The 21,221-nt window shown below is 44.6% G+C and overlaps 1 protein-coding gene across 2 annotated transcripts in view; it reads left to right on the forward strand.

The window, feature by feature from the left end:
- The window catches only part of CRHR2 (corticotropin releasing hormone receptor 2), a 544,351-nt gene that overhangs the window by 323,636 nt on the left and 199,494 nt on the right, over positions 1-21,221 (forward strand). For both annotated transcript variants that reach the window (XM_073677250.1, XM_073677249.1), the window contains one exon: positions 11,220-11,305. In XM_073677250.1, the coding sequence (XP_073533351.1) occupies positions 11,220-11,305 (86 nt within the window). The remainder of the gene's footprint in view (positions 1-11,219; positions 11,306-21,221) is intronic.

Below are 21,221 nucleotides of genomic sequence, written 5' to 3' on the forward strand. Positions count from 1 at the left end.
GGGCCACCATCTAGTCTATGTATAATGAGCTATGCCTAGTCGTTATTGCAGACAGACAGAATATTATCATTAATAATTTGGAGCTCTGTAAAAACAATGTCACCTCCTGTAAAGATATAAGAGGAAATAACAGTTTCTGGTCCTTCCTTCCTTGGGAACATTACACCATATTACAGGCTTCCATATTGGTTTTCACTTATTAGGACATATCATTGTTAATCTAACTGGGTGTTAGCACTGTATGGTGGCTCAGTGGTTAGCACTGTACAGTAGATCAGTGGTTAGCACTGTACGGTGGCTCAATTGTTAGCACTGTATGGTGGCTCAGTGGTTAGCACTGTACGGTGGCTCAGTGGTTAGCACTGTATGGTGGCTCAGTGGTTCGCACGGTACGGTGGCTCAGTGGTTAGCACGGTACGGTGTCTCAGTGGTTAGCACTGTATGGTGGCTCAGAGGTTAGCACTGTATGGTGGCTCAGTGGTTAGCACGGTACGGTGGCTCAGTGGTTAGCACTGTACGGTGGCGCAGTGGTTAGCACTGTACGGTGGCTCAGTGGTTAGCACTGTATGGTGGCTCAGAGGTTAGCACTGTATGGTGGCTCAGTGGTTAGCACGGTACGGTGGCTCAGTGGTTAGCACTGTACGGTGGCGCAGTGGTTAGCACTGTACGGTGGCTCAGTGGTTAGCACTGTACGGTGGCTCAGTGGTTAGCACTGTACGGTGGCTCAGTGGTTAGCACTGTACGGTGGCGCAGTGGTTAGCACTGTACGGTGGCTCAGTGGTTAGCACTGTACGGTGGCGCAGTGGTTAGCACTGTACGGTGGCTCAGTGGTTAGCACTGTACAGTAGATCAGTGGTTAGCACTGCAGCCTTGCAGCACTGGGGTCCTGGGTTCAAATTCCACCAAGGACGACATCTGCAAGGAGTTTGTACAGTTGAAACCAGAAGTTTCCATCCACTATATAATAAGACACATCTGCAGGTTTTTCTCAGTATCTAACGTGAAATCAGGATAAACCTTTCCCGTTTTAGGTCAATTAGGATTACCATCATTTTTTATATTTGCCAAATGCCAGAATAATGAGAGAGAGAGAATGTTTTAAGGCATTTTTATTACTTACTGTGTTTGTGTGGGTTTCCTCCGGGTTCTCCAGTTTCCTCCCACACTCAAAAGACTGATAGGGAATGTAGATTGTGAGCCCCAATGGGGACAGTGCCCATAATGTCTAGAAAGCGCTGTGGTGCAATATAAATAATTAAAGAATAAAATTACTATAATAGTAAGTAAATCTTCCATAGTGTATGAATCTAATATATTAATACCAATTAAAAGGCTGCTTATCTGAACACTTTATAGATTATTTCAATGGATATTAATTTATCTGATGCAATATTTAGTTGATATTACATTTGTTTTTTGTAAATATAATGTATATATTGGGTATAGTTTTACACACTTGGTCTATATGAGTAGACAAAAAATTATCCCGTCTACTTCAGTGCAGAAATTTAAGGAAGCTAGAACTAAACTGCACTGATTATAGATTACTGCCTATATTCCCTGCAAATCTGTATGTGAAATCTATCACCTTCCTAGAGAATAATCCGAGCGACCTTATGTCCTGAAATCGTAATATTTTATTCCATGTTTCAATGCAGGGTGACAACCCTCGTTTAATTAATGCATATAACCGTCAGTATTCTCCAAGGATATCATTATCATCATGTTACTGTCACTAAATGGTTACAAAGTTCTCAATAATTCATGTGAGAAACAACACAGGTCACAGATATAATATTTATAAAGGGTATTAATTCTACCATTCACAACTTGTTCACACTGTGTGTAGAAAGGGAAAATGTTCCTTGTGTACAAGTATATAACTGCTATAATACTACCACCTATCTACTAGAATATAACTACTATAATACTGCTCCTATGTACAAGAATATAACTACTATAATACTGCTCCTATTTACAAGAATATAACTACTATAATACTGCCCCTATGTACAAGAATATAACTACTATAATACTGCCCCTATGTACAAGAATATAACTACTATAATACTGCTCCGATTTACAAGAATATAACTACTATAATACTGCCCTCTATGTACAAGAATATAACTACTATAATACTGCTCCTATGTACAAGAATATAACTACTATAATACTGCCCCTATGTACAAGAATATAACTACTATAATACTGCTCCTATGTACAAGAATATAACTACTATAATACTGCTCCTATGTACAAGAATATAACTACTATAATACTGCTCCTATGTATAAGAATATAACTACTATAATACTGCCCTCTATGTGCAAGAATATAACTACTATAATACTGCTCCTATGTACAAGAATATAACTACTATAATACTGCCCCTATGTACAAGAATATAACTACTATAATACTGCTCCTATGTACAAGAATATAACTACTATAATACTGCCCCCTATGTACAAGAATATAACTACTATAATACTGCTCCCTATGTACAAGAATATAACTACTATAATACTACCACCTATCTACTAGAATATAACTACTATAATACTGCTCCTATGTACAAGAATATAACTACTATAATACTGCTCCTATTTACAAGAATATAACTACTATAATACTGCCCCTATGTACAAGAATATAACTACTATAATACTGCCCCTATGTACAAGAATATAACTACTATAATACTGCTCCGATTTACAAGAATATAACTACTATAATACTGCCCTCTATGTACAAGAATATAACTACTATAATACTGCTCCTATGTACAAGAATATAACTACTATAATACTGCTCCTATGTACAATAATATAACTACTATAATACTGCCCCTATGTACAAGAATATAACTACTATAATACTGTCTCCTATATACAAGAATGTAACTACTATAATACTGTCTCCTATGTACAAGAATATAACTACTATAATACTGCCCCTATGTACAAGAATATAACTACTATAATACTGTCTCCTATGTACAAGAATATAACTACTATAATACTGCCCTCTATGTACAAGAATATAACTACTATAATACTGCTCCTATGTACAAGAATATAACTACTATAATACTGTCTCCTATGTACAATAATATAACTACTATAATACTGCTCCTATGTACAAGAATATAACTACAATAATACTGCTCCTATTTACAAGAATATAACTACTATAATACTGCCCCTATGTACAAGAATATAACTACTATAATACTGCCCCTATGTACAAGAATATAACTACTATAATACTGCTCCGATTTACAAGAATATAACTACTATAATACTGTCCCCCTATGTACAAGAATTTAACTACTATAATACTGCCCCTATGTACAAGAACATAACTACTATAATACTGCCCCCTATGTACAAGAATATAACTACTATAATACTGCTCCTATGTACAAGAATATAACTACAATAATACTGCTCCTATTTACAAGAATATAACTACTATAATACTGCTCCTATGTACAAGAATATAACTACTATAATACTGCTCCTATTTACAAGAATATAACTACTATAATACTGCCCCTATGTACAAGAATATAACTACTATAATACTGCCCCTATGTACAAGAATATAACTACTATAATACTGCTCCTATGTACAAGAATATAACTACTATAATACTGCTCCGATTTACAAGAATATAACTACTATAATACTGTCCCCCTATGTACAAGAATATAACTACTATAATACTGCCCCTATGTACAAGAATATAACTACTATAATACTGCCCCTATGTACAAGAATATAACTACTATAATACTGCTCCTATGTACAAGAATATAACTACTATAATACTGCCCCTATGTACAAGAATATAACTACTATAATACTGCCCCTATGTACAAGAATATAACTACTATAATACTGCCCCTATGTACAAGAATATAACTACTATAATACTACCACCTATCTACTAGAATATAACTACTATAATACATATCCTATGTACAAGAATATAACTACTATAATACTACCCCCTATGTACAAGAATATAGCTACTATAATACTGCCCCCTATGTACAAGAATATAACTGCTATATTACTGCTCCTTATGTACAAGAATATAACTACTATAATACGGCTCCTATGTACAAGAATATAACTACTATAATACTGCCTCTATCTGCAAGAATATAAATACTATAATACTGCCCCCTATATACAAGAATATAACTACTATAATACTGCCTCCTATGTACAAGAATATAACTACTATAATACTGCCCGTATGTACATAACTTCTATAATACTGCCATGTACAGCACAATGTTTTGTCCACATGCATTTTTTCCGATATGTCAGCAGCTGTTTGAGTTGTCAGTTGTGTCATTGTTGGGCAGCAGGTGCTTCCTATTTTGTGGTGTTATATTCGTGGCTCTTCAGTCAGTCGCTTGTTTCCACTGCATTTCTCAGTGGATTTACAACATTGTATAACTGCACATTATGGATCTGGCTGAGTTTATGTAAATGTGGAGTATTAGCGGGGGCTCCGGTGCTGGGGGCTTGTTGCAGTGACATCACATCAGACAGTCCCATCCACCCTGGCAGTCTGTGCGCAGCACATTGACATTACAGTAATAGAGATCTGCGGTCGCTTCGGCTTTTTCAATTTTTATGTTTGTCACATTCAGTAGTAAATGGATTGTTAATTATAAGGACAGTGGGACGATTATAGTATAATGCCTGAGAACAAATCACCCTCCTGCCACACGGACGGGGAAGGAGCTGAGTCTGCTGCTAAATGTCAGACGTGCAATTAGATGTGGTAATATCAGAAGCACAAAGACACGTGGGCCACTAATGGCTTCTGATTCCTGGCTTATCATGGACCTCCTCACTGTTCTGCCATTTTTATTGTTCTACCTTGAATGTGTCGGTCTACACTGTCATTCTAGAATTAATTCATGAACCTACAAGCCCAGGATGAACAGCGCTGAATGGAATTGTGGGATGGCAACTGTAAATAGAGCCGTCATTAACTCAGCCACTAATCATAACCAAACCACTCTGCTGACTCTGCCTCTTTATTGTAATGAAATGACTCTGCTGACTCCATACTCTAATGAGAATGAAATGACTCTGCTGACTCTTCCCTCTAATAATGAGATGACTCTGTTGACTCTTCCCTCTAATAATGAGATGACTCTGCTGACTCTTCCCTGTAATAATGAGATGACTCTGTTGACTCTTCCCTCTAAAAATGAGATGACTCTGCTGATTCTTCCCTCCAATAATTAGGTAATTCTGCTGACTCTTCCCTCCAATAATTAAATAACTCTGCTGACCCTGCCCTCTAATAATGAGATGACTCTGCTGACTTTTCCCTCCAATAATTAGATGACTCTGCTGACTCTTCCCTCCAGTAATGAGATGACTCTGCTGACTCTTCCCTCTAATAATGAGATGACTCTGCTGACTCTTCCCTCTAATAATAAGATGACACTGCTGACTCTTCCCTCTAATAATGAGATGACTCTGTTGACTCTTCCCTCTAATAATGAGATTACTCTGCTGACTCTTCCCTCTAATAATTAGATGACTTTGTTGACTCTTCCCTCTAATGAGATGACTCTGCTGATTCTTCCCTCCAATAATTATGTAATTCTGCTGACTCTTCCCTCCAATAATTAGATAACTCTGCCGACTCTTCCCTCTAATAAGAAGATGACTCTGTTGACTCTTCCCTCTAATGATGAGATGACTCTGTTGACTCTTCCCTCTAATAATTAGATGACTGTTGACTTTTCTCTCTAATAATTAGATGACTCTGTTGACTCTTCCCTCTAATAATGAGATGACTCTGCTGACTCTTCCCTCTAATAATGAGATGACTCTGCTGACTCTTCCCTCCAATAATGAGATGACTCTGCTGATTCTTCCCTCTAATAATGAGATGACTCTGCTGACTCTTCCCTCCAATAATAAGATGACTCTGCTGACTCTTACCTCTAATAATGAGATGACTCTGCTGATTCTTTAGTCCAGTATCATCTCTATGCTGATGACACCCAACTATGCACCTCTTCACCTGACATCACCTCTACCCTAATACAAAATACCAAGGATTGTTTGTCTGCTGTCTCTAACATCATGTCCTCCCTCTATCTTAAACTGAATCTCTCCAAAACTGAACTTCTTGTGTTTCCCCCCTCTACTAACCTAACTCTACCTGACATGGAAATTACCTTGGAGGGTTCAACAATAACTCCCAAGCAGCACGCACGCTGCCTTGGGGTCATATTCGACACTAACCTTTCCTTTACTCCCTATATCCGATCACTCACTTGCTCTTCTCACCTGCATCTTAAAAACATCTCCAGAATCCGACCCTTTCTCACCTTTGAAACTGCTAAAACTCTTCCTGTTGCTCTTATTCACTCTCGTCTGGACTACTGCAACTCTCTTTTGATCTGTCTCCCTCTTACCAAACTTTCTCCTCTCCAATTTTCCTGAATGCGGCAGCCAGGGTCGTATTTCTGTCCAGCCGCTTCACCGATGCCTCCATCTTGTGCCAGTCATTACACTGGTTGCCCATCCGCTACAGGGTCCAATATAAACTCACAAAGCTCTCCACAGTACTGCACCACCTTATATCTCCTCTCTCATCTCTGTCTATCACCCTACACGTGCCCTCCGTTCTACAAATGACCTAAGACTAACATCCCCCATAATCCGACCCTCGCACCTCCATCTCCAAGACTTCTCTCGTGCTGCGCCAGTTCTCTAGAATGCTCTACCCCAGATGATCTGACTGCTGCCTAGCCCCGATGTCTTCAAGCGCGCTTTAAAAACCCATCTCTTTAAACAGGCCTACCACCTCAACTACTCAGTAAACTAACCTTCCCCTGTTCCCTCCTTCTAAATATTATTCAGAATCTGCACCCTACTATTCATCTGTCTCCACACCCTCCATGCACTCGATACTTGATTATTGCACTTAAACATACTGGCTGATGACCGGATCATACAGCTTTATATGAAAATCCCTATTTATTATAATTGCTGGACATGAAATAACAAGCACTGATCACCTATTGTGTCCCCCCATTTCCTTGTTGAATGTAAGCAGCGAGCAGCCGGACCCTCACTCCTAATGTAACTGTTCACTGTCTCACCTTGTATTGAATTTATTGTTTGTACTCGTCCCCGCTTAATTGTAAAGTGCTGAAGAATATGTTGGCGCTATATAAATAAAAATTATTATTATTATAATTGCATGACTCTGCTGAATCTTCCCTCTAATAATGAGATGACTCTGCAGACTCTTCCCTCTAATAATGAGATGACTCTGCTGAATCTTCCCTCTAATAATGAGATGACTCTGCAGACTCTTCCCTCTAATAATGAGATTACTCTGCTGACTCTTCCCTCTATTAATGAGGTGACTTTGCTGTCTCTTCCCTCTAATAATGAGATTACTCTGCTGACTCTTCCCTCTAATAATGAGATGACTCTGCTGAATCTTCCCTCTAATAATGAGATGACTCTGCAGACTCTTCCCTCTAATAATGAGATTACTCTGCTGACTCTTCCCTCTATTAATGAGGTGACTCTGCTGTCTCTTCCCTCTAATAATGAGATGACTCTGCAGACTCTTCCCTCTAATAATGAGATTACTCTGCTGACTCTTCCCTCTATTAATGAGGTGACTCTGCTGTCTCTTCCCTCTAATAATGAGATTACTCTGCTGACTTTTTCCTCTAATAGTGGGATGACTCTGATGACTCCTCCCTCTAATAATGAGATGACTCTGCTGACTCTTCCCTCTAAAAATTAGATGGCTCAGCTGAATCCTCCCTCTAATAATTAGATGACTCTGCTGACTCTTCCCTCCAATAATTAGATGACTCTGCTGACTTTTCCCTCTAATAATGAGATGACTCTGCTGACTCTTCTGTATAATAATGAGATGACTCTTCTGACTCTTCCCTCGAATAATGAGATGACTCTGATGACTCCTTCCTCTAATAATGAGATGACTCTGCTGACTCTTCTCTCTAATAGTGAGATGACTCTGCTGACTCTAATAATGAGATGACTCTTCACACTCTTCCCTCTAATAAAGAGATGACTCTGCTGACTCTTCCCTCTAATATTGAAATGACTCTGCTGACTTTTCCCACTAATAATGTGATGAATCTGCATTTAATATAATGAGATGATAATCTTTTAAAGGAATAATGAGATGACTTTGCTGACACTATTTTAATTAGATGACTCTGCTCACACTTCCCTCTAATAATAAGATGACTCTGCTGACTCTTCCCTCTAATAATAAGATGACTCTGCTGACTCTTCCCTCTAATAATAAGATGACTCTGCTCCCTCTTCTCTCAAATAATGAGATGACTCTTTGGACTCTTCCTTCTAATAATGAGATGACTTTGCATTTAAAATAAAAAGACTGTTTTTACTCCACACCCACCAACAATAGTAAAGAGCCACTGTTGACCCCACTATCTAATAATAATATGATGATGATGACTCTGCCATCTCTGACCGAGTCTGCACAGCAAAGTTGACAAGTGAGCAGCAGCATAGTGTTCTAGTAACAGATCTTCTCACACCACAAATCGGATAGAATGTGACCACGAATAGTCAACAGACCTGTCCACGGAGGTTTGGGACCTATTCTCAGGATCAGTAGTGTTGGCCTTTAACAGTCCATTTAAACATTTAAATGTAGAGCAAGATGAAGTACAGCTCTGCTCCGGCTCCTTCTTCACTTCTCTAAAAGAAAAAAAATAGCTTCAGCCTTTCTTTCCAGCCACGATCCATATAATAATGATTTACGCTTGGTCGAGTCATTACTAATTACCACCTCGTCTTTGTCACCTTAAAATCTCGTTATCATGCCGGAGGCTGAGCGCAGATAAAACCAGAGAATAAATACATTGTTGAAGTTAATTGTTCCCGAATAGCCCGTAAGTGCAGTAACAAGTGTTGTCTATATCAGGCGGCCCATTATGTCGTACCGCCAGGCACATCACAGGTTAGTGTCACGCTCAGTCCAACTGACGGTAAAGGAAAAATAATGTTATACTCCCGTTACAGTCATAGCTGAAAGTGTTGAGACCCTTGAAATTGTTCCAGAAAATGAAGTATTTCTCTCAGAAAATTATTGTAATTCCACATGTTTTGTTATACACAGGTTTATTTCCTTTGTTTGTATTGGAAAAGCACAAAAAAATACAGAGAAAAAAAAGGCAAATTGGACATAATTTCACACAAAACCCCAAAAATGGGCCAGACAAAATTGTTGGCACCTCTCCAAAACTGTGGATAAGCAACTTTGTTTCAAGCATGCGATGCTCATTCAAATTCACCTGTGGCAAGTAACAGGTGTGGGCAATATGAAAAGCACACTTAAAACCAGATAAAAAGGGGTTGAAGTTGCCTCAATCTTTGCATTGTGTGTCTGTGTGTGCCACACTAACCACGGAGAACAGAAAGAGGAGAAGAGAACTGTCTGAGGACTTGAGAACCAAAATTGTTGAAAAATATCAGCAATCTCAAGGTTACAAATCGATCTCCAGAGATCTTAATGTTCCTTTGTCCATGGTAAGCAATATAGTTAAGGAGTGTACAAGCCATGCCACTGTAGCTAATCTCCCTGGACATGGACGGCAGAAAAACTGATGAAATGTTGCAACGCAGGATAGTCTGGGTGGTGGATAAGCAGCCCCAATCAAGTTCCAAAGAAATTCAAGCTGTGCTGCAGGCTCAGGATGCATCATTGTCAGAGCGATCTATCCATCTGCATGTGAATGAAATGAAACAGTATGGCAGGAGACCCAGGAGGACCCCACTGCTAACACAAAGACATATAAAGCTAGACTGCAGTTTATCAAAATGTATGTGAGTTAGCCAAAATCCTTCTGGGAAAGCGTCTTGTGGACAGATGAGACCAAGATAGAGCTTTTTGGTAAAACACATCATTCTACTGTTCACCGAAAACAGAATAAGGCCTACAAAGAAAAGAACACAGTACCTACAGTCAAATATGGTGGAGGTTCACAGATGTTTTGGGGCTGTTTTGCTGCTTCTGGCATTGGGTGCCTTGATTGTGTGCAAGACATCATGAAATGTAAAGATTACCACAGGATTTTGGGTGGTAATGTAGTGCCCAGTGTCAGAAAGCTGGGTTTGTGTCCTAGGTCATGGGTCTTCCAGCAGGTCAATGACTCCAAACATACTTCAAGAAGCCCACAGAAATAGATGGAAACAAAGCGCTGGAGAGTTCCGAAGTGGCAGCAATGAGTCCGAATCTAAATCCCATTGACCACTTGCTGTTGGGAGAAGACGCCTTTACATACGAGAGACCTGGAGTCGTTTGTAAGAAGAGTCCAAGATTCCAGGTGAGAGGAGTTTTTTAGCCCAGTTGGCTAAAAAAATGACTAGAAGATGTGGCATATCTCAGGAATGGAGAGGCGCAGGAACAAAAAATAAACGATATCAGATTCAGGAGAACAGCGGCATTTACATCAAATAAAGAAATCCATATTACATGGCGAGTGACAGGTCCTCTGTAGCTCTCTTTTTTTCTATACGATTTGTTGGACGTTGCACTTAGGAAATGGAAAAAAATGGAAAAAGAAATTGTCAGGGAGGTTTCCAGGTGATCCGTGTGGAGTTGGCTGAGCGTGACTTGTTCCTCCGTGCATCTAACCTCCCGCTGTTCCCTGTCACTTCCCCCCCAAATCCCAGACACTAATGCTCCTTGTCCTGTCCGTCCCATGCTGTTCTAGAAAACATGACATTCCAGATTTCCACGTATTTCTCCGTTCTTAAACACTGAGCCGGGTACTTGTCATTAGTTCATACAAGATGTCGTGCAAGTATACATGGCTGCTAACATCACCTGCACCTCTTATAACTCTCCCACACTTTTATAAACTCTACATTATAGGGTTAATGGCCCTTACATTCTACATCTTCTAATTCCTAATGATAATGAGTTAAAACCAGCTTTCGTTTTACTGCAGGCTGCAAAGTGAGTTTCCCCTTTGTTCACCAGTCTATTGTGCTGCCATCTAGTGTACAATGTGAAAACTGCAATAATTCATCTGTTACATCACCGCAAAAGCCATGACATAAAAGTAAAACTTTCATCGATTGTTAAAGTTTTTCGGTTTTAATTGTGCACAGATCTAAGCTCGTGCGTCTTGTCTCTGCAGGAACAGTTTACAGAGAATGCTTTGAGAATGGTACCTGGGCGACATGGATGAACTACTCCCAGTGTGTGCCCATCCTGGACAATAAGGTGTGGAAATCAATCGCCTATCACTCAGATCACAGATAGAATGCGATTATTATGGCTGCTGCAAATCTGTTACTGAAAAGTGATATAAAGTATCACAGTCCGTGCACGAGGAACACGGGAGAGTGTTATCTCATAGTCAATGTACAGAATGTATAGAAATAAATAGTGGAGTCACCATGCAGATACATGCCACTACTTATCAGAGACTCCACCAGCAGAATAGTGAGTGCAGCTCTGGGGTATAATACAGGATGTAACTCAGGATCAGTAATGTAATGTATGTACACAGTGACTGCACCAGCAGAATAGTGAGTGCAGCTCTGGAGTATAATACAGGATGTAACTCAGGATCAGTAATGTAATGTATGTACACAGTGACTGCACCAGCAGAATAGTGAGTGCAGCTCTGGAGTATAATACAGGATGTAACTCAGGATCAGTAATGTAATGTATGTACACAGTGACTGCACCAGCAGAATAGTGAGCGCAGCTCTGGAGTATAATACAGGGTGTAACTCAGGATCAGTAATGTAATGTATGTACACAGTGACTGCACCAGCAGAATAGTGAGTGCAGCTCTGGAGTATAATACAGGGTGTAACTCAGGATCAGTAATGTATGTACACAGTGACTGCACCAGCAGAATAGTGAGTGCAGCTCTGGAGTATAATACAGGAGGTAATGCAGGATCAGTAATGTAATGTATGTACACAGTGACTCCACCAGCAGAATAGTGAGTGCAGCTCTGGAGTATAATACAGGATGTAACTCAGGATCAGTAATGTAATGTATGTATACAGTGACTGCACCAGCAGAATAGTGAGTGCAGCTCTGGAGTATAATACAGGAGGTAATGCAGGATCAGTAATGTAATGTATGTACACAGTGACTCCACCAGCAGAATAGTGAGTGCAGCTCTGGAGTATAATACAGGATGTAACTCAGGATCAGTAATGTAATGTATGTAGACAGTGACTGCACCAGCAGAATAGTGAGTGCAGCTCTGGAGTGTAATACAGGAGGTAACGCAGGATCAGTAATGTAATGTATGTACACAGTGACTCCACCAGCAGAATAGTGAGTGCAGCTCTGGGGTATAATACAGGATGTAACTCAGGATCAGTAATGTAATGTATGTACGCAGTGACTGCACCAGCAGAATAGTGAGTGCAGCTCTGGGGTATAATACAGGATGTAACTCAGGATCAGTAATGTAATGTATTTACACAGTGACTGCACCAGCAGAATAGTGTGTGCAGCTCTGGAGTATAATACAGGATGTAACTCAGGATCAGTGATGTAATGTATGTACACAGTGACTGCACCAGCAGAATAGTGAGTGCAGCTCTGTAGTATAATACTGGATGTAACTCAGGATCAGTAATGTAATGAATATACACAGTGACTGCACCAGCAGAATAGTGAGTGCAGCTCTGTAGTATAATACTGGATGTAACTCAGGATCAGTAATGTAATGTATGTACACAGTGACTGCACCAGCAGAATAGTGAGTGCTACTCTGGAGTATAATACAGGATGTCACTCAGGATCAGTAATGTAATGTATGTACACAGTGACTCCACCAGCAGAATAGTGAGTGCAGCTCTGGAGTATAATACAGGATGTAACTCAGGATCAGTAATGTAATGTATGTACGCAGTGACTGCACCAGCAGAATAGTGAGTGCAGCTCTGGAGTGTAATACAGGAGGTAACGCAGGATCAGTAATGTAATGTATGTACACAGTGACTCCACCAGCAGAATAATGAGTGCAGCTCTGGAGTATAATACAGGATGTAACTCAGGATCAGTAATGTAATGTATGTACGCAGTGACTGCACCAGCAGAATAGTGAGTGCAGCTCTGGGGTATAATACAGGATGTAACTCAGGATCAGTAATGTAATGTATGTACACAGTGACTGCACCAGCAGAATAGTTAGTGCAGCTCTGGGGTATAATACAGGATGTCACTCAGGATCAGTAATGTAATGTATGTACACAGTGACTTTACCAGCAGAATAGTGAGTGCAGCTCTGGAGGATAATACAGGATGTAACTCAGGATCAGTAATGTAATGTATGTACACAGTGACTGCACCAGCAGAATAGTGAGTGCAGCTCTGGAGTATAATACAGGATGTAACTCAGGATCAGTAATGTAATGTATGTACGCAGTGACTGCACCAGCAGAATAGTGAGTGCAGCTCTGGAGTGTAATACAGGAGGTAACGCAGGATCAGTAATGTAATGTATGTACACAGTGACTCCACCAGCAGAATAGTGAGTGCAGCTCTGGAGTATAATACAGGATGTAACTCAGGATCAGTAATGTAATGTATGTACGCAGTGACTGCACCAGCAGAATAGTGAGTGCAGCTCTGGGGTATAATACAGGATGTAACTCAGGATCAGTAATGTAATGTATGTACACAGTGACTGCACCAGCAGAATAGTGAGTGCAGCTCTGGAGTATAATACAGGATGTAACTCAGGATCAGTAATGTAATGTATGTACACAGTGACTTCACCAGCAGAATAGTGAGTGCAGCTCTGGAGGATAATACAGGATGTAACTCAGGATCAGTAATGTAATGTATGTACACAGTGACTGCACCAGCAGAATAGTGAGTGCAGCTCTGGAGTATAATACAGGATGTAACTCAGGATCAGTAATGTAATGTATGTATACAGTGACTGCACCAGCAGAATAGTGAGTGCAGCTCTGGAATATAATACAGGAGGTAATGCAGGATCAGTAATGTAATGTATGTACACAGTGACTCCACCAGCAGAATAGTGAGTGCAGCTCTGGAGTATAATACAGGATGTAACTCAGGATCAGTAATGTAATGTATGTACACAGTGACTGCACCAGCAGAATAGTGAGTGCAGCTCTGGAGTGTAATACAGGAGGTAACGCAGGATCAGTAATGTAATGTATGTACACAGTGACTCCACCAGCAGAATAGTGAGTGCAGCTCTGGAGTATAATACAGGATGTAACTCAGGATCAGTAATGTAATGTATGTACGCAGTGACTGCACTAGCAGAATAGTGAGTGCAGCTCTGGGGTATAATACAGGATGTAACTCAGGATCAGTAATGTAATGTATTTACACAGTGACTGCACCAGCAGAATAGTGTGTGCAGCTCTGGAGTATAATACAGGATGTAACTCAGGATCAGTAATGTAATGTATGTACACAGTGACTGCACCAGCAGAATAGTGAGTGCAGCTCTGTAGTATAATACTGGATGTAACTCAGGATCAGTAATGTAATGTATGTACACAGTAACTGCACCAGCAGAATAGTGAGTGCTACTCTGGAGTATAATACAGGATGTCACTCAGGATCAGTAATGTAATGTATGTACACAGTGACTCCACCAGCAGAATAGTGAGTGCAGCTCTGGAGTATAATACAGGATGTAACTCAGGATCAGTAATGTAATGTATGTACGCAGTGACTGCACCAGCAGAATAGTGAGTGCAGCTCTGGAGTGTAATACAGGAGGTAACGCAGGATCAGTAATGTAATGTATGTACACAGTGACTCCACCAGCAGAATAATGAGTGCAGCTCTGGAGTATAATACAGGATGTAACTCAGGATCAGTAATGTAATGTATGTACGCAGTGACTGCACCAGCAGAATAGTGAGTGCAGCTCTGGGGTATAATACAGGATGTAACTCAGGATCAGTAATGTAATGTATGTACACAGTGACTGCACCAGCAGAATAGTGAGTGCAGCTCTGGGGTATAATACAGGATGTAACTCAGGATCAGTAATGTAATGTATGTACACAGTGACTACACCAGCAGAATAGTGAATGCAGCTCTGGAGTATAATAAAGGAGGTAACTCAGGATCTGTAATGTAATGTATGTACACAGTGACTCCACCAGCAGAATAGTGAGTGCAATGTAGCACCCTGAGGATTCGGCTGCTACAGGAGTATTGCACCTCAACCCAGAGGTGTGATATTCCACTCCCGGGTAAGGATGGAGTGTGGAACTGAGCTCGGTAGGCTGCATGCACTACACACATCCCATTTCCGAGGAACAGGCCGACGGTACTCCCACTTAGAAATGTGCAGGTACGACCGAGTCTGTTCCTGGCTGGAGTGGGAGGGGGGTGGTACATCCCAAGTAGTGTAGGGGCAGATAGGGGGAGCAGCCTGGGTAAAGATAGGAGCTCATTGGGTGCTGGTCACCTGAGCTCACACATAGAGGGTGTATATAAGGTGGGCACCAACTAAGAACAGGGTCAGATGCAGAGAACAAGTCAGATGCAGAGAACAAGACAGCTGCAGAGGAGCAGACAGCAAGACAGCAAGCAGAGAGGAAGTCAGCCTGCAGCAAGGGAGAGACCCTGAGTGAGAGAGGAGCAAAGAAGGAGTACCCAGAGGGGAGAACAGAGAGGACCCAAGAACCCAAATTAAAGCACCGGGTGAGGAGTCGGCATCAGGGTACCGGAACCCAAGCTGGTGGGGGCAAAAACACACCCCAGCCAGAGACCAGAGACCGTGGGCAGCGTTTGCCACGGTCACCCATCACATCCACCCCGAAGGCACACCACATGAAGGGTCAGGGAACCCAAGGCCAAGGGTGTCCCAACAGAAGGCCCGAGGGAGCTGGACCTAGGTGGATCACTGGTGGGGACGGCCAGAGAACGGGACAGAAGGAGAGCTCAGGGCCACGCTCCGGACTTGTTTGGGGGTTGGCTGGATCCAGGACCTGGTGGACGCAGCACGGCTCGGGTGGTCACTTGAAGCTGGAGTGACCGGAACATCAGCAGTAAGTAAACACCCTTAACTGCACAACCCGACTCTGTCTTCATTGCCGTCTGCACTGCACCACCACAACCCCCATCCTCTGCACCTGTCCTCCCTGAGGCTATACCCCACCCGTTGGGGGTTATACCATCACAAGCTGCACCTACACCATCAGCCTCAGCGGACCCTGCTGCAGCGGCGGCCATAGTGACCGCAACACAACGGGTGGCGTAGTCGACATTAAGAACTTAATAACATCTGTAGGACTGCCACATCACACTGAGCTTGACGCCCTGGGCACGGGCCGGGTCACAGCCGCTCGGAGACTACAACCCCCCAATCTGATCCGGTGCCGGGTATTCCCCTCAAAAAGGAATATGTCCCAGGGGGCGCGTCAACTTTGGCGTAGTCGGCAGGATTACGTGCCCGCAACACCCGGGTACTGCGTGCCTGAAGAAAAGTGCAAGTTTACCTCAGAAAGAAGTCTCCCGCCGGTTCCGGAGGGTCCACGCCATCGGACTCCATCACCAGTCGTTTCCCGCCGATTGTCCGCCATTTCCAACTTGTTCCCGCCATCTGCAGAGTTTCCCGCCACTGGGCGACGCTTCCCGCCAAAACCGCAGATTTCCCGCCTTGGAAGAGCAGCGGACGCCATTATGGGCGTGCCAAAGGAGGGCAAGAGGCCACCTCCCATCGTGGGCCAGGACAGAAAATGGCGCCAAAAGTGGAAACCGCCCCCACCAACAGAGACTGTGATGCTGGAGGTGTCTGTCAGCGTGAAAGAACCACCCCTGGAGCTGACAGTCACCGAGTTGCCCCGGGACCGCCCTCGGAGTGGGAGGAGACGAAAGAAAAGAACGAAGATGGGTGCCGCCTGGAGCAGTCTGGAGCGAGCGCACCCGGAGGCAAGAAGTCTAACGAGGAGTAGCGGAGAAGCTTACCCGGATATGGAGAGAAAGCAGAACAGCACCGGCCCGCTGGCCAGGAGTCTGCTAAAGACCGAGGAAGGAGAGCAGAGCAGCACCGGCCCGCTGGCCAGGAGCCTGCTGGAAGAAGAGCAGAGCAGCACCGACCCGTTGGTCAGGAGCCTGCTGGACACTACGACCCCACTAGGCCTAGTGGAGGTCCTTGCACAGCTCCCCCGAGACCGGGAGTGTGCACAGACTGCCCTGGAGGGCCTCGCACGGAGGATGGCCCGGGTACAGCGCGAGATATTGGCGGAGTGGAGCCGGGAGATGACCCAGCAAGCTGAGACCAGTCAACGGAGCACGCTACCCTGGAAGAGGAAGGAGACCGCCTCTGAGGATGGCGCGGGAGGACCCAAGGCCGGAGACGGCGCCGAGAAGGGAGCCGAACGCATGGAGGCAGGTAAAGGGGACGCCTATACCCCAAGCCGTGAAACCGCCCACCTGCCCCAGCTCCCCGTCGCAGAGCCCGAAAGTCCCCCTGCTGTGCCCGTAGCCGCCATGTCACCGCTATGGACTAGGCCCCGACCGGAAGCCGCCGCAGCGACCCCTGTGACGTCACGCGCCTCGACCCGGAGCGTGACAAAGCAGGAAATACCACCAGCCTGGTCGCAAGGCCTAGTACCCCCGGGCGCCGCACCACCCACAGCGCCCCCTACCTCCGCGGAGCCTCCGGCCTGGCCGCAAGGCCAGGTAGCCCAGGGTGCCGCCGTCCTAACGGTGCCCTTCACCTTCCAGGTGCCCCAGGCCTGGCCGCAAGGCCTGGGCAACCCGGGCGCCACCACCACCGCGCCCGCGCCCGTAAAACCAAGGGTGCCACACCTGGGGAAGGACTTGTTCAGCCAGCTCACATGGCCGGACGGGCGGCCCTTCATCTGGCCCGAAGGATACCATGAGCTGGAACGGCAGCAGAAACTAAGACCCCTGGATGAACCCCTGATTCCGGCTCCGAAGCCCGTGGCACGGATCTCGCCCCCGCTAGCGGAAGCACAGTTTGAGTGGGACCCCACCGGAGAAGATCTAATGGGGTTCACTCAGGAAACTAGGGCAGCTGCAGCAGAGCGCGCTGAGTGTTGCCGACAGCAGCTCGAAGAGTTCGCGAGGGAGCGGAGAGAGAGGCGGGTCCGGGAACAACAGGCCCAAATAAGGAGCGCCGAGCAAAAGAGCCGGACCAGGAGGGACCCCCGTGCAGCGCACAGTCCCCGTACCACCGGGACTGTAATCAAGTTTAACCAGCAGCACGGGTGGGGCTTTATCAGAGACAACAACACCCCCGGCGACGTCTTTGTCACGCGCAGAGACGTGGAGTCCCATCTGCCGGAGGGGCACAGAGGTCGTGACCTCTACATCGGAGATGAGGTCACCTTTACCCGGCACAAGTGTGCCAAAGGACCTTACGCCCTCCACGTACACCGCCTGACGGAGGAGGAGTTGCGGTGCGAGGAGGAGGAGCAAGAGGACCCGGACGGGTCTGAAGTAACAACCAGCTATAAGCAAAGAGCAGGAGGAAGACGCCGTTGAGTGCGGCAGAGCAAGTGATGTAAATAGTTACCCGACCGGGTACCAAAGAAACTGTTGATACATATTTATATATAGTCCCCGTTGGGACCAGCTGAGTGAACTGTTTACCCGTTAACCCCTTAATCCCACAGGCTGAGGACTGTGAGTAGCCATTCCCTTCCCTCTACCTGGCCGAGGACTGAGAGTGGCCAACTTTCCCCTGTATATAGTTGCGCGTCCTAAAGCGCCCCCTACCGGTTTTATAGGAAAACCAGTTTTTCTAAGAGACTGTCGCACTTTTCCCGGACACACGTTGCACAGTGTCCGGAGGAGGAACCTGAAACAAGAAACGACTACGAGAATGTTTATATGAAAAGTTTTATATGATGTTTTATATGTTTATGTTTATAAAAAAAAAATGTATGTTTGGTGTTTTATGTCTTACAGCCCGAGGACGTGCTGTGATTTACCAGGGGGGAATGTAGCACCCTGAGGATTCGGCTGCTACAGGAGTATTGCACCTCAACCCAGAGGTGTGATATTCCACTCCCGGGTAAGGATGGAGTGTGGAACTGAGCTCGGTAGGCTGCATGCACTACACACATCCCATTTCCGAGGAACAGGCCGACGGTACTCCCACTTAGAAATGTGCAGGTACGACCGAGTCTGTTCCTGGCTGGAGTGGGAGGGGGGTGGTACATCCCAAGTAGTGTAGGGGCAGATAGGGGGAGCAGCCTGGGTAAAGATAGGAGCTCATTGGGTGCTGGTCACCTGAGCTCACACATAGAGGGTGTATATAAGGTGGGCACCAACTAAGAACAGGGTCAGATGCAGAGAACAAGTCAGATGCAGAGAACAAGACAGCTGCAGAGGAGCAGACAGCAAGACAGCAAGCAGAGAGGAAGTCAGCCTGCAGCAAGGGAGAGACCCTGAGTGAGAGAGGAGCAAAGAAGGAGTACCCAGAGGGGAGAACAGAGAGGACCCAAGAACCCAAATTAAAGCACCGGGTGAGGAGTCGGCATCAGGGTACCGGAACCCAAGCTGGTGGGGGCAAAAACACACCCCAGCCAGAGACCGGAGACCGTGGGCAGCGTTTGCCACGGTCACCCATCACATCCACCCCGAAGGCACACCACATGAAGGGTCAGGGAACCCAAGGCCAAGGGTGTCCCAACAGAAGGCCCGAGGGAGCTGGACCTAGGTGGATCACTGGTGGGGACGGCCAGAGAACGGGACAGAAGGAGAGCTCAGGGCCACGCTCCGGACTTGTTTGGGGGTTGGCTGGATCCAGGACCTGGTGGACGCAGCACGGCTCGGGTGGTCACTTGAAGCTGGAGTGACCGGAACATCAGCAGTAAGTAAACACCCTTAACTGCACAACCCGACTCTGTCTTCATTGCCGTCTGCACTGCACCACCACAACCCCCATCCTCTGCACCTGTCCTCCCTGAGGCTATACCCCACCCGTTGGGGGTTATACCATCACAAGCTGCACCTACACCATCAGCCTCAGCGGACCCTGCTGCAGCGGCGGCCATAGTGACCGCAACACAACGGGTGGCGTAGTCGACATTAAGAACTTAATAACATCTGTAGGACTGCCACATCACACTGAGCTTGACGCCCTGGGCACGGGCCGGGTCACAGCCGCTCGGAGACTACAACCCCCCCATCTGATCCGGTGCCGGGTATTCCCCTCAAAAAGGAATATGTCCCAGGGGGCGCGTCAGCAGCTCTGGGGTATAATACAGGATGTAACTCAGAATCAGTAATGTAATGTATGTACGCAGTGACTGCACCTGCAGAATAGTGAGTGCAGCTCTGAAGTATCATACAGGAGGTAACTCAGGATCAGTACAGGATAAGTAATGTAATGTATGTGCACAGTGACTGCACCAGCAGAATAGTGAGTGCAGCTCTGGAGTATAATACAGGATGTAACTCAGGATAAGTAATGTAATGTATGTACACAGTGAGTGCACCAGCAGAATAGTGAGTGCAGCTCTGGAGTATAATACAGGAGGTAACTCAGGATCAGTACAGGATCAGTAATGTAATGTATGTACACAGTGACTGCACCAGCAGAATAGTGAGTGCAGCTCTGGAGTATAATACAGGATGTAACTCAGGATCAGTACAGGATAAGTAATGTAATGTCTGTGCACAGTGACTGCACCAGCAGAATAGTGAGTGCAGCTCTGGAGTATAATACAGGATGTAACTCAGGATAAGTAATGTAATGTATGTACACAGTGACTGCACCAGCAGATTAGTGAGTGCAGCTCTGGAGTATAATACAGGGCGTAACTCAGGATCAGTAATGTAATGTATGTACACAGTGACTGCACAAGCAGAATAGTGAGTGCAGCTCTGGAGTATAATACAGGATGTAACTCAGGATCAGTAATGTAATGTATATACACAATGACTGCACCAGCAGAATAGTGAGTGCAGCTCTGGAGTATAATACAGGATGTAACTTAGAATCAGTAATGTAATGTATGTATGCAGTGACTGCACCAGCAGAATAGTGAGTGCAGCTCTGGAGTATAATACAGGAGGTAACTCGGGATCAGTAATGTAATGTATGTACACAGTGACTGCACCAGCAGAATAGTGAGTGCAGCTCTGGAGTATAATACAGGATGAAACTCAGGATCAGTAATGTAATGTA

This window comes from Phyllobates terribilis, unplaced genomic scaffold (genome assembly GCF_046119375.1).
Source record: "Phyllobates terribilis strain yellow unplaced genomic scaffold, ASM4611937v1 Scaffold_4__5_contigs__length_816908805, whole genome shotgun sequence".
Lineage (NCBI taxonomy): Eukaryota > Metazoa > Chordata > Amphibia > Anura > Dendrobatidae > Phyllobates > Phyllobates terribilis.